Consider the following 19,167-nt stretch of genomic DNA (forward strand, 5'->3'; position numbering starts at 1 on the left):
AGATGTGTGTGCCTCCCAAGAACGTTGGGGATCAGGGGTCAGTTTCAGTGACATCCTCATCATGACGGGACTTTCCCAGAGCTGGGGAAGGCTTCAGTGGCCAGCTCAGTCACCCTCAGGACCCTGAGGATGATCTAGCGTGTGTACAGGACTTTATCTGAGCTCAGGGTCTTTGCTGCAGGAGCATGGCACCTGTGGTTTGAACTAGTGAGTGGGGGCATAGGGGAGGCATTGGTTGTGACGTCGGTGTCTGGCAGGAACTGTGTGATCTCATTTCTTGCTAAGACAAGGTCAGGGCTAGGTCAGGGTTAGGAGCAGGTTGCTCTGGGACAGCCCCAACAAAAGCAGTAAATGTTCTCTGTGCTCAGAATGTGATTGCTGGTGGGTGTGTGGAGATCTATGGGAAAGAGAGCATGAAGTGTGTTTTTCCACTGGTCCCCATTTTAAGCCCGTGCCTTTGACCCACTTTCCTATCAATTCACACTTGGACCCAGAAGCTGATGCTAACATAATTTCTCCTGAAAAGACCATGCAGTGATTGGGCAATAGATGACTATGTGGCAGCAGACAGGATTTCCCAGATGAGGGGGCTGGCATCAACATCATTCTTCCATTATGACCCAGGGCTTGTCTTCTCTATTGTCTCCTGACTCAGGAGACATGAAGCTTGTGCAGGGCTTAAGGTCGGGGAAATGCCTGAGAGATTTCCCACTGGGAGTGTGGCAGGGTGGACAGAGACTCAGCCGAGCTCCAAACACAATCAGCTTCCCTCGGTTTTCCCACCCCTCAGAGGGATAATGACAGTGCCTGCTAATGAGGGTGAGGCTTAAATGAGTGAGTACTGCAAAGGCCCCTGGAGCAGAGCCCAGGACAGAGCGATAGGTGTCTGCTCTGATGACTGTCGCTGGGAAAGGGCGGAGTCTGCAGAAGGCAACTTGGGCACTAGAACCAGCCTGCCCTCGTTTGCCCTTGCCTGGTACCGCCCACCGCCTGGCAAATCCCTCAAGATGCTCTGAACTTTGGTTTTGGTCTCTCCATGCCCCCCGCCCATCTCAAGACCATCGTGAGGGCTGAATAAAATAAACTGTACTGCTTAGCAGGCCTAGAGCATGTTAGATGGTCTCCAGCCCCCCCCCCTTTCTTTTAAGTTCCAAGGTAATGGTCTACCTGGATGAACTCTGACCTCTGAAAGCCTAGGGCTTGAAGACAGGAAAGCAATGGCCTTTTCTTACCCGTTATTCTCATCCTAGACTTCCTAAGAAGCAGAAAGGGAGCCTAGCCAATCCATATACTGCGGGGCAGTGTGGTCAGCAGGGTCAAAGCCATGGAAACAGGGGAACCTGTCTGGGGCCAAGCGGCCTGTTTTTCCCCACCAGACACACCTCCCACAGCCTCGCTCAGACCGTGCTGTCTCAGCCTCACATCTACTGCCTCTGTTGTTCCTAAAGAGCTGGGGGTCCCCAAGGGCTGGCAAAGGGATTGGGGGCTGGCGATTCTAGGGTTGGACCCAGATCTGAGGGGTCCCCTGGGCAGTTTCCTCCCCTACCTAGTCAGGCCAATATGAAACAGAGATCTCTGAAGAGCAACCACCAAGAGGGGGATAGACCCTCTCCACTTGGGGTTTGGCTTAAAGTCTCTTTTTCGGGGTCCAGGTTCTAGTGCCCTCTTGTCTCTATATTTCCACACCACATCCTATTGGTATCAGGGAGAAAGTATTTTGTGTGTGGGTCTGTCTGTCTCTGTCTGTCTTGTGGACAGATGTGGGAAGAGGGAAATTTTCCCAGCCCCACCCTGGTAGCCAGTTCTGCAACAAGACCCAGAGTCCAGAACCTGGCTCAGTCCCGCCTCAGGCTTTGCGTGTCGGGGAAAGAGCTAAAAGTAGCAAAAAACATCCTGTTTGAAAGCTGTGTGCTGCTGTATTTTTAACCCCCGCCCCCCAGCACCTACTCCCACTCTCCACAAACAGATCACGGCCTCCTGCCTCTGAAGGTACCCAAGAGGCCAGGGCCCCAGCTGCGGTCACAGCCTTCGTAGGCCGCAGTGCCGGAAGTCTCCTTTGCAGTCCTGTGCTCGGCCACATCACTGCCCTGTGCTATCCTTCCCAGAGTGCTCCCCAGACCTGGAAGTGGAGAGCCAGTACGAGGTCTCCCTCAGACGGAGCTTTGCAGGAGGCCGCAGTTTTCACTAGTTGCCACCCTCACCTCTTCCCACCGTGTCGCGCCTTGAGGGACAGCCATTCTGACTGCTGCCCAGCCCCTCCTCCCCACCCCTGGCCGCAACAGCCCCAATGCCCCCAAAATCACGCCTTTCCTGTTTTTACCTTAGGACCTAAGTCCCCTAGCAAGTCTTGTATGGTGTGTTGGGCTCCTTAAAGGACTGGCTGGGAGACGGAAGGCACTTCACGTAAAACGTCTCCCCTCGTTCCTTTCAGATTCTTTCGGTCAGACGTATCTGGGAGACTTCCCGGGACAGCATCCTGAGGGCCTAGTCGCCCCTGCTCCTCAGGTACGTCCTCAACAGCTACAGGCTCCCTAGCTCGCTCCGCGTGCTTGAGGGAAGTCACCGCCAAATAGTCTAAGGCAGAAGGACGGGCGGGAGTGGTGCTCAGCACTGACGCACGTGGGTCCCACAGCATCAGCGTCCGTGGCTGTGACTCTCTGGTGCGTGGCGTAGGGTGGGAGAAAGAGCGCCCTGTCAGCCGGGTCCTCCAGTGCGTCTGATCTTTCCTCGATGTGTGTCCCATCTTCTCTCTCTCCCTTCTGCCCACCGTGCTCTCTTCCTGTGCCTCCCGGAACTTTCAGCTTCTAGGCCCTCGAGTCCCGAGCCTTCCTCTGCCTCTAGAGAAGCCTTGCTCTCTAGTTGCACTAATGACCCCAAGCAAAGCTGGGTGTTCTCGCTACCCTCCTGCAAGGATCCTGTCGGCTCTGGCTCTCTTGCTGCCAGCTCTAGCCTTTCTGTTCAGCCTAGTGCAATGGCTCCCAGCCCCGAGCCAGGAGACCTGACGGGAAGGTTATGCTTCTCCTGTGCATCGCACCGTGATGACTCGATGACCTGGGTTGAAGCCACAGACATGGCAAACAGCTTCTCCTGTCGCCCCGTAGCGATACTGGGCGCTGAGATCTTGCCCGTACCTTAGATGCCTGCCACGTTCTAGAAACTGGTCAGTCACCTCAGATGTGGGGTTGTCCCACACGTGTGTTCAGACCTCTGACATTGCCACGCAACATTACCAGCCGCGTTCATGCTTGAGAGATGTTCAATTAAGACAGAAAATTAAACACGCGCACGTGCAAACACACACACAAATCTTACATTTTAAGTAAGCTAACAATTTTGTGTTGAGCTTCATTCATCTATATCTTTGGCTACATAAGGTGCACGAGGCAACAGGTTGGACACATCTGCATAGAGGTAATATTGCCAGACACGAGTCACTCTTCACTTTATTCATAATTGTTTAGAGATTAGCAAGAATTTCAGAGGCTGCTGGGATGGCTCAGCAGGTAAAGCCTGATGATCTGAGTTCACTCTCTGGGACCCACATGGTGCGAAGAGAAAGGCAACCCACCCCTGGAGATGCCCTCTGACCTCTGCAAGTGTACCATGGCATGTGTGCACTGCACGTAACCTCCCCGCAGAGACACGTGAGATAAACGAGTAAATGTAATATTTAAAACTTGAAAGAGAGCTTTCAGACATGTATAGAAGTGCACGGACACTGTGTCTGAATAGAAATGAGATAGATCCCTGCCACTCAAAGAAAGAACACTGCTCCTACCTAATGCTGTGCCTTCCTGTCCCTCGGCAGCTTCATCCCTTCAGGGCTTTTCTTTCTTCTCTCTTTAAATCGAAGTATGTTCATATGGTGTATTCATGTATGTGTGCATATGCCTGCTGAATCATAATTCACAAGTCTAACACTAGCTGCAAAGGGAAGATCGGCGATGTCACCTTTGGTATATAAAGGGACAGGGAGCCGACGAGGAAGCATCTGTGTGATTTTCTTTGGGGGCTGACAGTGTCATGGCTTTGCTTGCCTGCTCCCCATCTCTGTCACAAGGCTCTTTGTGAGATTAAGAGCAAAAGTAAAGCATTTGCCTCATACATTTGCCAGGCGTAGTAGCTGGCAGAGTGCTCGGGGGTGGGGCTTCTCTCGGCTTCCCTTGGGAGAGCTGTCACATCCACACTGCAGCAAGGCTGCTTTCTTTTTTTTGGGGGGGGGGTTAAGATGCAATAAAATCAAACTAATGAGCTTTGAGAGTCCACAGACCCCAGAACGTACCTCCCTCACCTCCTGCACCTGAGCCTGGGGCAGAAGCAGGTACCCATCCCCTCATTCCCATCTGTCTGCTACTTTCCTCCTGACACAGATGATCCACTTGCCTTGGGTCAAAGAGGCCACTCAGATATACACTGGCTCTGAGAGGGTTCTTGACAACTGGGAGATTGAGTCCAAGAGGATTTAAGGGAGACCCGAGGTGTCCTGGAGTCAGCTCCAAGCCTGACGACAGTCAGGAGGCAGCAAGCAAAGCCAAGGGCCAAATTTATCTAATGGAAGAGAAAGGTCAGCCGTTTCTTGAAAAGGACACAGTGGCACCGTCACTCTTTGTTCCCAGTCTGTCCCGTTTCCTCAAGTGTGAAATCCATGTCTAGATGAGAATGCCCACTTACAAAAACCATCTCTGAAAACAAAATTAGCTGATTGACTATGACTCACAGTACTCAGAGGGACATCCAAAATCGTACAAATGTATCTGGAACAAGAATAGAAACGATACCACGAAGGACATGGGACCCTGAGCTGCCTGGCTGCAAGGACCGGGCCCGAGAGTGACAAGAGCTTGGTTTGCACACCACTGTGCTCCCCGTTTTCCTTTACAAGGCCACAAGGGGTGAGATACTGGCTCTGACATGTTCAAGTCGGCTGGGCTGGAGCCTGTGCCAGGCGGTGTGTGCACACACTTCTTCAGATCACCCTCAAAAGTAGAACATCTCTTCGGATGAGGGCAGTGAGGCACAGAGATGCCCAGTGCCTCTCCGGAGGAGCTGGCAGGTGTAGGATTTGAATGTGGTGTGATCCTGGGCCTTGTTCTTGCTGTTTTGGTGAAGACAGCCATGCAGCCAGGGCTCCAAAGAACTAACGCTCTGCTCTGTCTCCAGGAAGGTTCTCCACCAAAGAACGCCCGCCAGCTCTCCCCCAGGAAGGGAAAGGTGGCTGACGGCGATGCTGAGGGCGCCAGCTGCCTCCAGCAGTGACTCTCACTCTGACTGTGGCCTGCCTGCTGCCCTTACTGGGATGGAGGCGATGGCAGCCAGCACTTCCCTGCCTGACCCTGGTGACTTTGATCGGAATGTGCCTCGGATCTGTGGGGTGTGTGGGGACCGAGCCACTGGCTTCCACTTCAATGCTATGACCTGCGAAGGCTGCAAAGGTTTCTTCAGGTGAGTCCCCTCTCCAGAGGGTAGAGAAGGAGAGAAGCAAGCCCTTCCCTCACAGGAGCCCCTATGCTTCCCTCGGAACATGGCGGCTCTCCCAGTGACTTCAAGCAACAGGGTCTTGGTGATGGCTGTTTCCTCCTTGCATCCTCTCAGCTCCCCCTGTGTCCTCTGATCCCTCAGAAATTGTCTTCCTAAGGTGGTTGTGTCTTCTCACTTGCCCTTGACCCACGGTGCTGAGCCACAGATCTGCCCTTTAGAGTGAAACTCCTCCATGCTGAGGCCTGAAGCTTCCTCATTTAAAAGCCAGGCATGTCTTTGGGGAAACCCCAGAGACTGGCCTTTCTGTTTGCCTCTTTATCCAATCTAAACTCTTCCGTGGAACAAGAGAGACTTTGGTAACCCTCGACAGGTTACCAAACCTGATCTGTGCTGGGCTCTTCATCCACTGCCTGCTCTACCCTGAGCCAGAGGCAGCCATAGTGAGGGGGTTAAACCATTCCTGTTAGGTCAGCCAAGGCCGGTGTCTCCTCCAGCACTCCTCCTCCTCCTCCTCCTCCTCCTCCTCCTCCTCCTCCTCCTCCTCCTCCTCCTCCTCCTCCTCCTCTTCTTCTTCTTTTATTTATTCTTTCATAAATTACATCCTGCTTGCAGTTTATCCTCCCTTCTCTCCTCCCAACTCCTTTCCCCCTGACCTCCCCTCTCCCCCAGATCCACTCCTCCTCTGTTTCCCTTCAGAAAAGGGCAGGCTGATATCAGCCAGGTACATCAACCAAATATGGCAAGAACAAGCTCCGGTACTCTTCTTATGTGAGCCCAAGATGGCGGGCACAGACAGCATGGGGACAATACTGGGAAGGTCCGAAGACCTTCTACCCAAAGCCGGAGATGGAGGACTGGAAAGGGTTAGAGGGGAGGAGAGGATTCGGGAGGTAGGAAGTTTGAAGGGCTAGCATTCGGCATCCACTGGAAAGCTAATAGCCTGGAAGTAACTCTAGAAAAGAATAGTGACTGCAGGTGGGTAGATGGAAGACCAGGGCACTGTTAGGAAAGGCAAGAGCAAATCAAGCTCAGAACGGAGGACGAGGCCTGCCTGACAGGATGAAGTGGGATGAAGCGGAAAGCTCACCTGGCTCCGGGAATACGTGAACTTGAACTTAGGGGCAGGTCCCTGGTGTGGGACAGTCCTCCATCACAGAGGCTTCTGACTCACCAGCCCTCTACTTGGGAGCCTCTAGCCAGTGTTCCATGGCCTGAAGCAATTCTGATCTCTGGGCACTAGGGTTTCTGTTGGTGCTAATTGTCTGTTTGGCCTGGCACAGGCTGCCCTCTCGGCTTCCCGGAAAGCTGCTCCCTAGTTGGGGAACCAGACCAACGTGTCCCCGGTTATTGTCTTGTAGTCACATCCATCAGTCCTCGCGGCTGCATGAAGCCCACACTGCTGCCTTCCAGAGTTCAAATCCTTTGTGCCAGATGCCACCTGGACTCTCTCCTGCTAGGGCAGGTGTGGCAGCCACCTTCAGAGAGGTCAAGGAGAGTCTGGGTGCACAGCGAGGCCAACACTGTCGTAAAACTGGCCAGAAGTACACTGAGCATTGTCCATGCCATCAACTTAATGCCCACCCTGGCTCGGTCATTCTGAGTGCCCCTGTGTCTCAGCTTACCAACTCTACACGTGTGTTGACATCTGGATCCTCTGCTTTGCCTCGTTAACCTGAGCTCTAACGAGATGATGTGCAGGGAAGAGCTTTAGAGAGTGTAGAGTACAATGTGGCACGTCACCTTTTGGCCACACAGGCCAATGCTGATGCCCTTGGTGGCATTCTGTCCTCATCAGTTTTCCACAGAGCCAAACTTGGGACTCTCACTAAAGACCACACGCCTCCCCTCTATAAACACGATGTTTCAACAGCTCTGTTTCATTCATTGATGGAGCCCCACCCCAAATTCCCTTGCTCTTCCTGTGTGCCTTTGCCCTAGGACCCAATGGTGGAAAACGGGACCCTTAAGTAGCTGCTTGATCGATTTAGTGATACAGGATATAAAATATGGGATACAGTGAAGGTCAGTTTCTCACTAGACAAACACTAACTCTGACGTGTTTACGACTGACGCCCCCAGGGAGGCCCCTGTGGTTTCCCCTGAGTCGCGTTTGATCTATAAATAAAAAGTAAACAAACTCGTATACATACTGTTGGTACCATTGCGTATGATTCCATATTTGAACATGTTCCCAGCTACTAAAATTTACCGGAATCAGTCCTTGCCACACCTTGGTTGTCATTTATGCCCGGTGAAGAGCTGTGCCAAGCTGAGTCACCTGCCACACACCCTCCCGGGAGAGGCTGTGCGAGGACACCACGCTGCCTTCCGTTCTAGCTCTCACTCGAAACGGGCGTCTTTGTGTTTTTGCCACTGTCCCCCGTGATGAAGAACCTTAGACCTGAGAGCCTGCTTGGCCAGTGCTCTGCCACCATGCTGCGTATCCGGTCAGAGTGCCCTCTTAGCCGTCTGCTGACTTACCGCCATGTTGTCTTTTATAGTTATTGGTGGATTTGTTACCTAAAATGGCTCCTAGGTTTCGTATTGAGATGCTGTTAAACTTCAAGAAGCCATGGTGTGCCTCGTGGAGAAACCACACGTGTGAGAAAAGCCGAATCCCCTCAGTGAGAGGAGCCGTCTTTTGGTGGCTCATTGCTAATAAAACAACACTTATTTCAAACGAGAAGACTTTAGACAGAGAGCATACATAAAACAAGGTGATGAACAACGTTGTAAGCCAACGCTCACAGAAACCTGACTCCATGTTTCTCCCAGGAGGCAGATCACCCTTCCTGTAGTGACAGGAATCAGCTGCAGCTACATCCTCTCCCCTCTCCTTGTCCTCCCGACACTGTCTTTCCTCTCTTTGACATGTCTATATTTCATGTGGGATTTTTTTTTTCCCAACTCAGTCCAGTTCAAATACTTGTTTGAGTACTTTGTAGACACATACCTGTTTTACCCCAAGAGACAGCTGGTACCTCTTCTGTGTCAGACACCACCTCCTTGGGACTACAGAGATGTGTGAGACCAAGTTGAAGCTCTTCAGGATCTCTCTATAGCCCATCATGGCAGCTATGGGGAAGACTTTTGCCCTGGTCTTGCCTCACAGGCTACTCCCCAAGCCCAAGGATTGGCTGTCCCCTTCAGCCGTTAGTGTTTGGTTTGGCTTCTGACTGCTGAGGTACTAATTATGGTGAACCAAGGAAGTCCAAGGCTCAATCAAGCCCAAGAGTGATTATGAAGTTTGACATCTGGGTCACGGTTTAGTTGACCTGTTGTCAGGAGTTAGAGGCCGATGCTGGTCCTGTTGTCTGTTCCATGTTCTTCTGGAGCACCTGAACACCAAACATGGTATTTGCAGCACAAATAAAAGGCCTGTAAATGTAAGCCTGTGGGTTCTCAAAGCTTCTCGACTATATGTCAACAAGCAGAGCCTAAGAAAGAGTCTGAAGGAGAAAATATGTAGGTCTACCATATAGGAAAATAATTATAATGGGCCATCTATAGGTGGATATGGATAAATTTCTGGTCCTAAATGGCTCTTTCTAAAGCCTGTTGTAAAAGAAAAGGCATAAAAGACAGAGAAGAATGTCCCAGGGACCCTCTGATGAAGGAAGAGATCGAGGTTAATGAGGAAATTTATGAGGGCTCCCTGAAAACTAGATTGAGAAACAGTTCATTGTTTGTCTCTTTTTTGCCTTCCCCCACACTATTAATATCTGTTGACAAAAACCTTGCAAGCTGAGGGTGTAGCTCAGTGGTAGAGTGCCTACTCATCCTGTATGAAGCCCTAGACTGAACCCTGGTACTGCAATCAAACAAACAAGCAAAAACATTGTGAAGCTGAATGTTGTGAGCTCCAAGATAGAAAAAAAAAGTGTTTTCATTTGCTAGGCCCAAGGCCTTTAGAGGCCCTTGTTAATTATGGGTCTTCCAGAGTGCAGGGGGTAAAAGGCAAGTTAGCAAGGATCCAGGAACATGGGAAATTTTCTGCTTTCAGGAAGATTGCTCGTCTGCTATTTGTAGGTCTTCTAAGAATGTGTTGTAAAGGAAGCAGAGAAATGGGGACCTGCCCCACTGATTCAAACACAAAGTACGTAAATGAAGGCGAGTAAATAGAAAGATGAGAGGAAAGGCCAAGTGGGGCCTTCTACGGACACAAGTAGATGGCTCACTAGGAGGCCATTGCAGCCAAAGAGATCTTTGTCCAGGTCAGCTGTCCCTCTACCCATGATGCCGGGTATGGACGAAAGAGTCTGTGTGGTTGTTGACAGATAGTCCCAAGAGTCACATATTCAGAGAGGCCAGAACATGGAAAGGAAGGTCAGTAGGGTTGACTAGAGAGACAGCTGCGAAGACAGAGAGACACTTCCATTTCCTTTTGGTCAGCGTTATTTAATGTCTTTGGGAATCTGTGCTCTAATCTGGGCTTTTTGCATGAATTCACTCTCGGCATCCCCTGGGGCTTCTCTCTGTGCCCAGGCAAATAGAGTGGGAGGATCACCTGGGTAGATGCTACCCCAGACTTCCAGTCCATCCCGCTGGGGACTGCCAGTCACCCCAAGAGGAGTCCTTCAGACAGCCTCCACTTCTGCTCCCATGTGGGGAAGGCACAGATTTGATTGTTGCTCCATTTGGGGTTGAGAAATAATAGATTCCTGGTGAAGAGCTTAGAGTGTAAGCCCTGGAGCCTACAGATCCTGACTATATTAAGTTGTCTACACTAACTATGGGGCACTGAGCAAGCTATCTGTCTTCACTGTGCCTCCTGACCTTGCTTATAGAATAAAGAAAGTAAGTATTCCTCGGAAGTACTATGGGTGTTGGGGATAGATGCAAAATGCTGATACGGAAGATGCTTGTGGGTAACAGCCCATCCTTGGTAGTATCTCACTTTCTGAGGTCAGGAAACCTGTTCCTGTCTTTACTTACGTTGACTTGGATGTGTGTGAATATGGGTTAGCCAGGATCTGGGGGTGGGAGGCTCAGGGTAGAAAGAATTAAACAGCAGATGAAAATGGAAGGCTGGGCCAATGGACTCTGAGGGAATTTCCTGTCAGTCAAAGACCCTGGGACTGGACAGACATCACTGCCATGGCTGTGGCTCTGGACATCAGGAGCTAAGGATATGGCCATAATGCTTTGTCTCTCTGCCACGTGTTGAGTCCTAGGCTTGGCGCCAAATCATGAGTGTGGGCTCTCAGCATCCAGGGTCTCAGGGACACAAGCGAACAGATGAAATTGACAGTCTTCAGTCTTCTTCACACTCCTGATCTCCCCTCAGGATGGGCATTTAAGGGTTCAAGTCCTCCGGAAAGCAGTGCTATGGTCTTGACCAGGGTTAACCTTCCTTAAAGTTCTGAAGAGCATCTTCTGAGAACCTGTTAGTAATGCTACAGACATCTGTGTCAGGTGACACCGCCTTCTTTGCTCCAGCTTTACTAGGCTGTATGTGCCAAAGAGAACTGGTCTGTATTTAAGGTACACAATACAATGTTCTCTCTTTCTCCACACACACACACAGAGGAACTTGACACCATGCTGCTGGCAGAATCCACCCTCTTGTCAGCCTGAGGCCCTCTCCCCTGGCACTTGATGTTTTTGTGAACTCCTTGTCTTCTATGTTTTGATGAATTGGCCTCTGGCATGAGAACTGGTCAATGTCCTCTCTAACCCCTGGCTTTCTAGAAACTGCCTCTATATTTAGCCTGGTTGCACCACCCCTGGGCCCCTTCCTGAAGCAGGGTATAATTGCCTGCCAGCCAGAGAATGACAGGGTTCAGATTCAGAAGCAGCAGAGGCACTGGGCTCCCGTGGATGAGAGAAGGCTCTTGTTTCTCAAAACCAAACTAGCTCATAGGCAGTTAGCTTTGGGAGGAAGACAGGGTATTTAGGACAAAGCACAGAGCCAAGGCTTGGTGGTCTGGCTGCCTTGACTCCTTCTGGGCAGAGGCTAGATGACAGCCACGTGTCAAAGTGCTCTCAGAAAGAGGGAGAATAATAAACTAAGAGACTAACCTGGCCTTCAAGCCAGGAAGAGCCTATGACCCAGCAAACCCGTATTAAAGAAGACGGACCTAAAAGGCTGGCTCTGGACCTGGTTCTGGTTCTGAAAATGAAGAAGCCAGCGAACTTTCTGTGACTCCTGGAGCATGAAGTCAAAACTTTGTCTTCCCAGACACCATTACCTTTTCCCAGGTTCCATATTTACAAGAACTTGGGAAGAGCTGGTTAACATATTTTGAAATAATAATTATAATTTAAAAGCTCCATGGAGTAGTTACAAGCTGTTTCTTGCATTTTGAGAATTATGATGGATGTGATGTGACCAGTTCCTTCTTGTTCCTGCCTCTGCAATGATGAACTGTGATCTGGAACCGCGAGCAGGAACAAACCCTTTCTCTCTGAAGCTGTTTCTGTCCCGTATTCCATCACAGTGATAGCCCCTCAGCGAGGGTCGTAGGCAAGACCTCTAGAGCCTGAGGAGTTACAGACGAGCCTCTGCAGGGCTCTGGGTACTCCATCTGGTACCTGAGACCGGTTGAGGCTTTGCCATGCTGCTGTGAAGGGCACACATTGGGGTGCTTCTTGGCACCCAGGGTCTGGGAGAGTTCGCAGCAAGGAACTAGGTAGACAGGACGGTGGGTGGAGAACAGAGCCGCACCACGGCAACCAGGGGCAAAATGCCTACTTGTGAGCAAAAAGGAAGTGAGAATTTGCTCTCACTCAGAATTAGAAACATCTGGTCTTCAAGTAGGGCATTTGTGGTAACAGGTGAAACCTCAGGGACCACAGCGGGAAAGAGAGGAAGGAGGGAGGGAGGAACATGTGGCTCATATCCTAGAATAGACCAGTGTGGCAATGATGACCTCATTCCTGGGTAGCCCTGATGGTGCCTGAGTTGCTTTTGTATTTCTACTGTCCTCTAGGAAAGCACTGTACTTGTAGCAGAGGTATAAACTCAAGATTTGAAAGCTTCTTTTCCCCACAAAGGTGGACATTGGCTCACCTGTAAATACTCAGTCTCCCCCTGAGTGGGGTGACCTCCACTTGGGAGCTGAACCACCCCTAACAGCGTGGCACTATCTACTTTCAGTATAACCCTAGCTCCGCTATCACCCATGGGTAAGAGGTGTCGTCAGTGGAGAGTACCAGACCCGAAGTCCAAAGCCAACAGAAAGTTCTTCCTTCATCCTGGGCCCACTTGGCCTTGAGCTGTGCTCAAGGACCAGTCGTCTGGGGCTGCTTGGTTGGGGGCTCAGCTCTGTTGAGCACCTGGAGTTTCTAGGCTTGGAAGCAGTCCAAGAAGCTGGAAGCTGAGCCTGGATCCCTAAGACTCTCAGATCCAAAGCCTTAATTTCTTCCTGAAGAGTTTCTTAACCTCATCTATTAAGTGAGGCGGTCACACCAATGGTCTTTTGGGTGGACCCAAGGGTCTGTGACCGTTGGTGGTCGCTGCCCCTCTCTGCTGTCTTTTCCCATCCGTGGACTGAGTCGGTCCAGCTGTCTGAGGACCGTGGTCGTCTTAATCCTATATGTTCCAAAGACTGTGAGCTGCTTAGTCTTTGGTTGGTATACCTAGCCCAGGGCAGGGCTTAGGGTCACTGAGAGTGGCCCAAGAGAATAGAAAGTGGACATCTGGGGCCTCGTAGCCAGGTCCCCATAGTGACAGCCCCTGAAGGCTGTTCTCAGCCCGGGGGCTCAGGAGCCGGAGGTCAGCGGCTCAGGACAGAACTGTGTTCTCTCGGCAGGCGGAGCATGAAGCGGAAGGCACTGTTCACCTGCCCCTTCAATGGGGACTGCCGCATCACCAAGGACAACCGGAGACACTGCCAGGCCTGCCGGCTCAAACGCTGTGTGGACATCGGCATGATGAAGGAGTGTGAGTGTTTGTTGAGCCGCAGCCGCAAGATGGCTGTGGCGAACGTCACCCAGGTTTCTCCGTAGAGTCTGCCTGTACCTACTGTGTAGCCCCAAAGATCCTGGAGCAGGAGCAGGGTGTGTGTGAGGCTGAAGAAGCTGCCGTTTGGAATGTATCGAGGGGCGGTGGGTAAAGGAAGAACCCCTATAATTCAGCAGGTGCTGGGAGGGGCTCGCCTAGGCCTCCTGGGCTGGAGCCAGACTCTGGCTCCCTACAGAAGGCCCCAGCCTTCGCACAATGCTGTCACAGCCTGGCTCTAGGACATAGCCCGTGCCTCGCCAAGCTGTGGGCCTGCAGTTACCCTGCGATGCCCTCTAGGCTACGGGATGTGAGGAGGGAGGAAGATGGCAAAGATCAAGAAGACTAGTCAGGAGCAGACAAGTCACAGAAAAGGACTTGGGGGGTGGAGACAGAGGTGAGAGAGGTTCTTTCAAGAGGGAAACAAAATGCACTTTTGCTGGGGCACAGCAGAATAACCTCGGCCCTCCTCCTGGGCCCATCACTAAGGCTCCTCAGCTCTGATCCCAGCTCCCGGCCAACACTGGCAGCCCTGGAGTTTCCAGACCGTGGTTGCTGCTCGTACCACAGAAGCATGCAGGTCTGAACATGTCTCTGCTGCTACCTAGTCACTGCCCCACCCCAGCCCCCGTGTTTATACTGGAGAGCGAGAGACAAAGGAGGCCCAAGGCTAGCTAGTGCTCTCACACATTCTTAGTGGGGCCTGCTCTGTGCCTTTTGCTTGGGTGAGTGCAGAGAAGTACCCTGCCTCTGGAGAACAGGCTACCCCTTTGGAGGAGATTACTTAGTGATCGAAAGTCCCTGCCATCCAAGAATGCCTCTGGGCTCCACCGTTGGGGCTCAGGAGGATGCTGTTACTTACTCTTGACTGTGCTCAGGACTGAGCTCTGAAAGCAAGCTGCAACCCAACTCAGGTCCTAAAGTCCTCAGGGAGTCCACAAGGAGCACCCCAGACCTCAAGTGCCAAAACAAGAGCCCCTGTCGCAGACACGTGATATTACACACTGGTGCCAGCCAGTCAGAAGTAGATGCCTCCTCCAAAGCAGCCCTGGGTCTCCTCTTGATCCTCCATGGAGTCTCACATGCCCTGTCTTGCCCTCAGTCTGGTGATCCCAGCGGGGAAATGTGCCGAGCTGTTGACGGGAAGGTGGAGAGGCCAGAGCTCCAGCTGCAACGGAGCCATCTCTCACTACTTTGGAGGGAACTTGTTCCCAGGGACGCAGGTCCTGTCCTGGGTGGCCCAGCTTTGCACATATGGGCTTGAAGCCCCCGGCTTAGAACCCCCTAGAGCCGACCCCTGCACTGGTTTTTGTCCCCTGAGGTTTTGCCTGTCCTCCCAGAAAAAAAAAAAAAATCAAGTATCTCGCTATTTTCAAACACCAGGAAGGGCGCTGTATACTCAGCCTTCCTTCTAGCTGAGCAGGGAGCTGACTTTTCACAGGAAATCATGGGAAGAGGAAGTAGCTAGAAAGCTGAAAAGGCAGGAAAGCTTATTGGCAACTTGCTGTGTGCCAAATACCGCATCGGGAACACGCATTTTCTTAAATTCTCACAACCACCCCTAAGCATGTAAATATTACTTTTTTTTTTTTTAACAGCTAAGAAAAGCCTCTGGGCTAATGTGACATCAGCATCTATTCTGCCCTAGGTCTGGCCTAGGGCTCCATCCTCGGGAAACCCCTTAGGCACCCTCAGTGCCTCAGAGCTCATTTCATCCCCCGTGCTGTTGCCTGGAGCCCTAAGGAACAGACTAAAGAGAGCTTCATCCCTCTAACGATCCCTTTCCTCTGTCTTCAAGTCCTAGATGGTTTCCTTAGAATCCAAGATGTTTCCTATTTGAAGTCTGTTTCTTATTCTTGGTCTTGCTATGCAAGCTCAGGCTGGCCTTAACCCTCTGCCGCAGGGTCTTCGCTGTGGAGTTGAGTTCCCGCAGCTTGCTACGTCTGTCCAACTTTAATGTTTTCATGGATGGGTACATTTCCTCCCCATGTGTCCCCTCATGCGGACACAGCACAGGTGCTTGGTGAATGTGTCAGATGAATACCCATCAGCCCTCCGCTATGCTCGCTCGTTCTCCTGGCCCGCAGCGGTGTAGATCTGATATTATCCGTGTTGGGAAGAAAGTATCAAGTCACCAAGAAAATTGCTTTTGAAATCCCTAAGAGATTGATAAGCCCTCCAAGCAACTTATTTCACAAATCGGCAACAGTATTCGTGAGTATGCGAATGGCGTGTGCTTGTCCCGAGTCAGAGTTGCTTGCTCGTAGGCGCTACACAGGAATCTCAGATTTCCGCAGCCATCCCTGAGCACACAGGCATGTGGCTGCCAGTCAAGGCAGTTTGGAAGAGAGGTTGACTTTGAACTTGAATATTTATTTAATTAAGCGGGAGCGTGTGCCACAACACATGTGTGGTGGTCAGAGGACAACTTGCGGAAGTCAGTTCTCTCTTTCCATCGTGTGGGTCCCAAGAACTGAGCGCGAGTCCTCAGGCCTGGCAAGCCAGCGCTTTATGGATTGGCTTTTCCCACAGAAACGTGCCGCGTGCCCCTGAAAGCTGCTTAAGTCTTCTTCGTCTCCTTCAGGTAGATCACCAACAGACTCTGTCCCTTCAATCATTCACACTCTTCACTTGGGCTTGTGGGCACGACTATGCATTCCAGGACTGGACTGCCTCAGTGGGAATGCTGGCTCGACCATTGCTCATGGTGTTACCCTGAGCAAGCTACACCCCCGTTCCGGGACTCAGTTTCCTCTGCCACAAAACAAGGACATGATGATACTTACCTAAAAGACCGTTATATGTAAGCGAATGTGCAAAACGTACTTATAACAGTTCTTAGTACACTAAAAAACAAAAAGTCACCCGCTATTTTTATGTTTTTATTATGCCAATCTTGATCAACGTAAATTCTAGGTCCCAGAAGATCAAAAGTAATCTTAAAACCAGGTCTGGTGGCACTCACCCAGCACTTAGGATGTAGAGGCAGGTGGATCTCTGTGATTTTGAGGCCAGCCTGGTCTACACAGTAAGCAGAGGATAGCCAAGACCTATGTAGTGAGAGAAGAAGAAGAAGAGGAGGAGGAGAAGGAGGAAGAAGGTCATGGGGCTGCGGCGATGGCTTAGTGGATAAGAGTACTGGCTGTTCTGCAGAGGACCCATGCAGCTCAGGACCTCCTGCCGTAACTGTTCTCCGGGCCTCTGTAGGCACCAGGCATGCATTTAATGCACAATGCCCGCAGATCACTCCTAAGTGTTTTTAAGTAATTTTTTTTTAAAGAAAGAAAGCCATACTTCCAGAGACGAGCACCAATAAACAGAGGCAACATGAACCTTAGCTGGTATCGAGAGAGGGCCTGCCAAGTGACACAGAGACCCCAAAGCGCACAATTCTGGTGTTATCCCTGGGCCTGCAGAGTTTGAAGGTGACATCTGAGAAAACCCAATGGTTGTTTGGGTGGTCCCCTACAGATCAGCATGTCTTGAGAGCACTTCAGTCACAATTGCTTAAACCGAAGAGGTCGGCTTTGGCTGGGCAGTGGTGGCACATGTCTTTAGTCCTGGCACTAAAGAAAGGCAGATGGATCTCTGAGTTCAAGGCCAGCCTGGTCTACAGAGCAAGTTCCAGGATAGCCAGGGCTACATAGAGAAACCCTGTCTCGAAAAAACAAAACAACAACAAACAAACAAACAAAGAGAAGTCGGCTTTGGTAGGTTACCCAGGGACCCCGCGAGCTGCCGGTGCTACTTCTGACGCTGCAGAGTACAGACGGCCTAGTCAATCCTTCCGACGACCTTCTCTATGCCACAGAATGACTCACATAGTCACTGGCAGAGGCACACTCCGCGCTGCTGTACTTGACAGTTGGTGTCAGACCATTTGGCAAGCCCCATGGCAGGAATCCCCCCTTCTAAGCTCTGTAAGAGGACACAAGAATTGTAGCCCGCAACCCCTGTCCTTAAACATCCTGTGCTCTAGGAAAGGAAGCCGTGAATTTCTTAAGTTTTCTCTGTCAGCGTTATTAAAACCTGTCCTGGCCACAAATCTTAAAAGAGTGGGAGATTCAGGTGCCAGTGCATGTGGAAAACACTAATTCAGCAGGAAGAACAAGGATGGGAACTCAGAGCAGAAAGGACAACCAAGAAAGGCTTCCTGGATGAAAGGGCTAAAAAGCTGGCCCCTGGAGGAAGATTGAAACAGCAGAGCTGTTGTGCAGAGCAGGCCTGGGGGATGGGCATCCTGCACAAGTGTAAGCAGGTCGTGTTTATAGCCCAGCAACGCTGCCGACATGCCTAGAACAGAAGCTGCGTCCAAGGATGCCGAGAAACGAGGTTAGAATGAGTTAAGAAGAAGCCAGAGCACGAAACGCTTGAGCTTTGGTTTGATCCTGGCAAGCGGTGAAGTTGCTGAAGTCTCTAAGGAGAATAACATCACAGAGTCCTGGGAGGGTTACCGAACTCTGTTTGGCTGATCCACATGCCTGTGGACGCCCACACTGGGACAGGAAGAACCCTGCCTCCAGAGCACCATCTCTCGCCCAGCCCACATGACCAGGGGGGACAGGACACCTGATCACGCTTCCGCAGGACTCGACCTTTGGCCCTCCTGTTCCTTGGGATGCTCCGAGCCTCCAAGCTCCTTTCCCCCCAACCCTGCCTGACCTCCTGGGGCCTGAGCAGACACCTTCTATGGGAGGAGGGTTGGCAGCTCTTTGGGTAGATGAGTCAGACAACAGGGCGTGGCTTTCTCTCAGGGCTGTTCTCTGGACTGTGTGCCTTGGTCGTGGAAAGAGGACTCCATGTTTCCCAAAGGCTTCCCTTTCCTGCTATGCCTGTGGCTTTAATTGTCCACTCCCGCCTACCACAGGTATCTCTCCAGCTCCCCATTGACTTCTCTCACACCCTTCCTCCATGAGTGGCTGGGGTCAGTGGATGTTTCTTGAAGCCCAGAATCCACATACTCTGTAGATCAGGTTCCTTCTGCTCTTGTGAAACGCCACAGGTCTGTGGGCCGATGCCCTGGCTGCTTGCGCTCAGAACAAGCAGGTACAGGCTGAGGGCCCTAGTGCCCACTTGCAGCATCAGGCTCTGTGAGCCCTGGCCAGGCGGGCGGTCTGTGCCAGGAGTCCCTGCTCCCACCTGCCCTTGCACGCAGCCTCCCCAACAAAGGGTGGCAGGCACCATTGCAGGTGCCCCTGTACCAGCCTGCAGGTGACAGGGGATCTTCCCCGCTCTGCTGCCAAGTCGAGCAACTTGGCTAGGAGGCTGCAGGCTTCAGGGATTCCAAAGGCTTCTCATGAGCAGAAGTTCCAAGTATGTCCAGGCTGGAAGGCAGACACGTTCTTTTGCAGAGAATCAAAGAAACAAAAGGTTTTGTTTTTTGTTTTTTTGTTTTGTTTTGTTTTGTTTTTTTGTTTTTTAATGTTGTTTAAAGTAGAGCAGATCGCTGATTTACTCATGGAAATGGCCAGTTCAAGGGGATCTTCTCCGCATCTCCCTGCTTCCAACACTGAAAAAACCTACACAATCCTGGGTTGTGAGACTTGGGCAAGGACTAACCTTTAACATTGTGCCAGGCACTCATCCAGTTCCCCAACAGGTGATCTTTTGGGGTGTTTTCCTTCTTCTCCTCCTCATCCTTTTCTCCCTCTCTTCCCCTCCTCTCCAATAAAGAGACCGTAGAAGCCACCATATGCTCCAAACTGCTCACCTTTTTTATGAGCAAGAAAAACAAACAAACAAACAAA

At 51.2% G+C, this 19,167-nt stretch overlaps 1 protein-coding gene across 1 annotated transcript in view; it reads left to right on the top strand.

The window, feature by feature from the left end:
* Vdr (vitamin D receptor) overlaps positions 1–19,167 on the top strand; it is a 49,061-nt gene that overhangs the window by 15,961 nt on the left and 13,933 nt on the right. The window contains exons 2-4 of the mRNA XM_060388706.1: positions 2,432–2,505; positions 5,161–5,442; positions 13,233–13,363. Coding sequence (XP_060244689.1) covers positions 5,225–5,442; positions 13,233–13,363 — 349 coding nt within the window. The 5' untranslated portion in view covers positions 2,432–2,505; positions 5,161–5,224. The remainder of the gene's footprint in view (positions 1–2,431; positions 2,506–5,160; positions 5,443–13,232; positions 13,364–19,167) is intronic.

This window comes from Meriones unguiculatus, chromosome 8 (genome assembly GCF_030254825.1).
Source record: "Meriones unguiculatus strain TT.TT164.6M chromosome 8, Bangor_MerUng_6.1, whole genome shotgun sequence".
Classification (NCBI taxonomy): Eukaryota; Metazoa; Chordata; class Mammalia; order Rodentia; family Muridae; genus Meriones; species Meriones unguiculatus.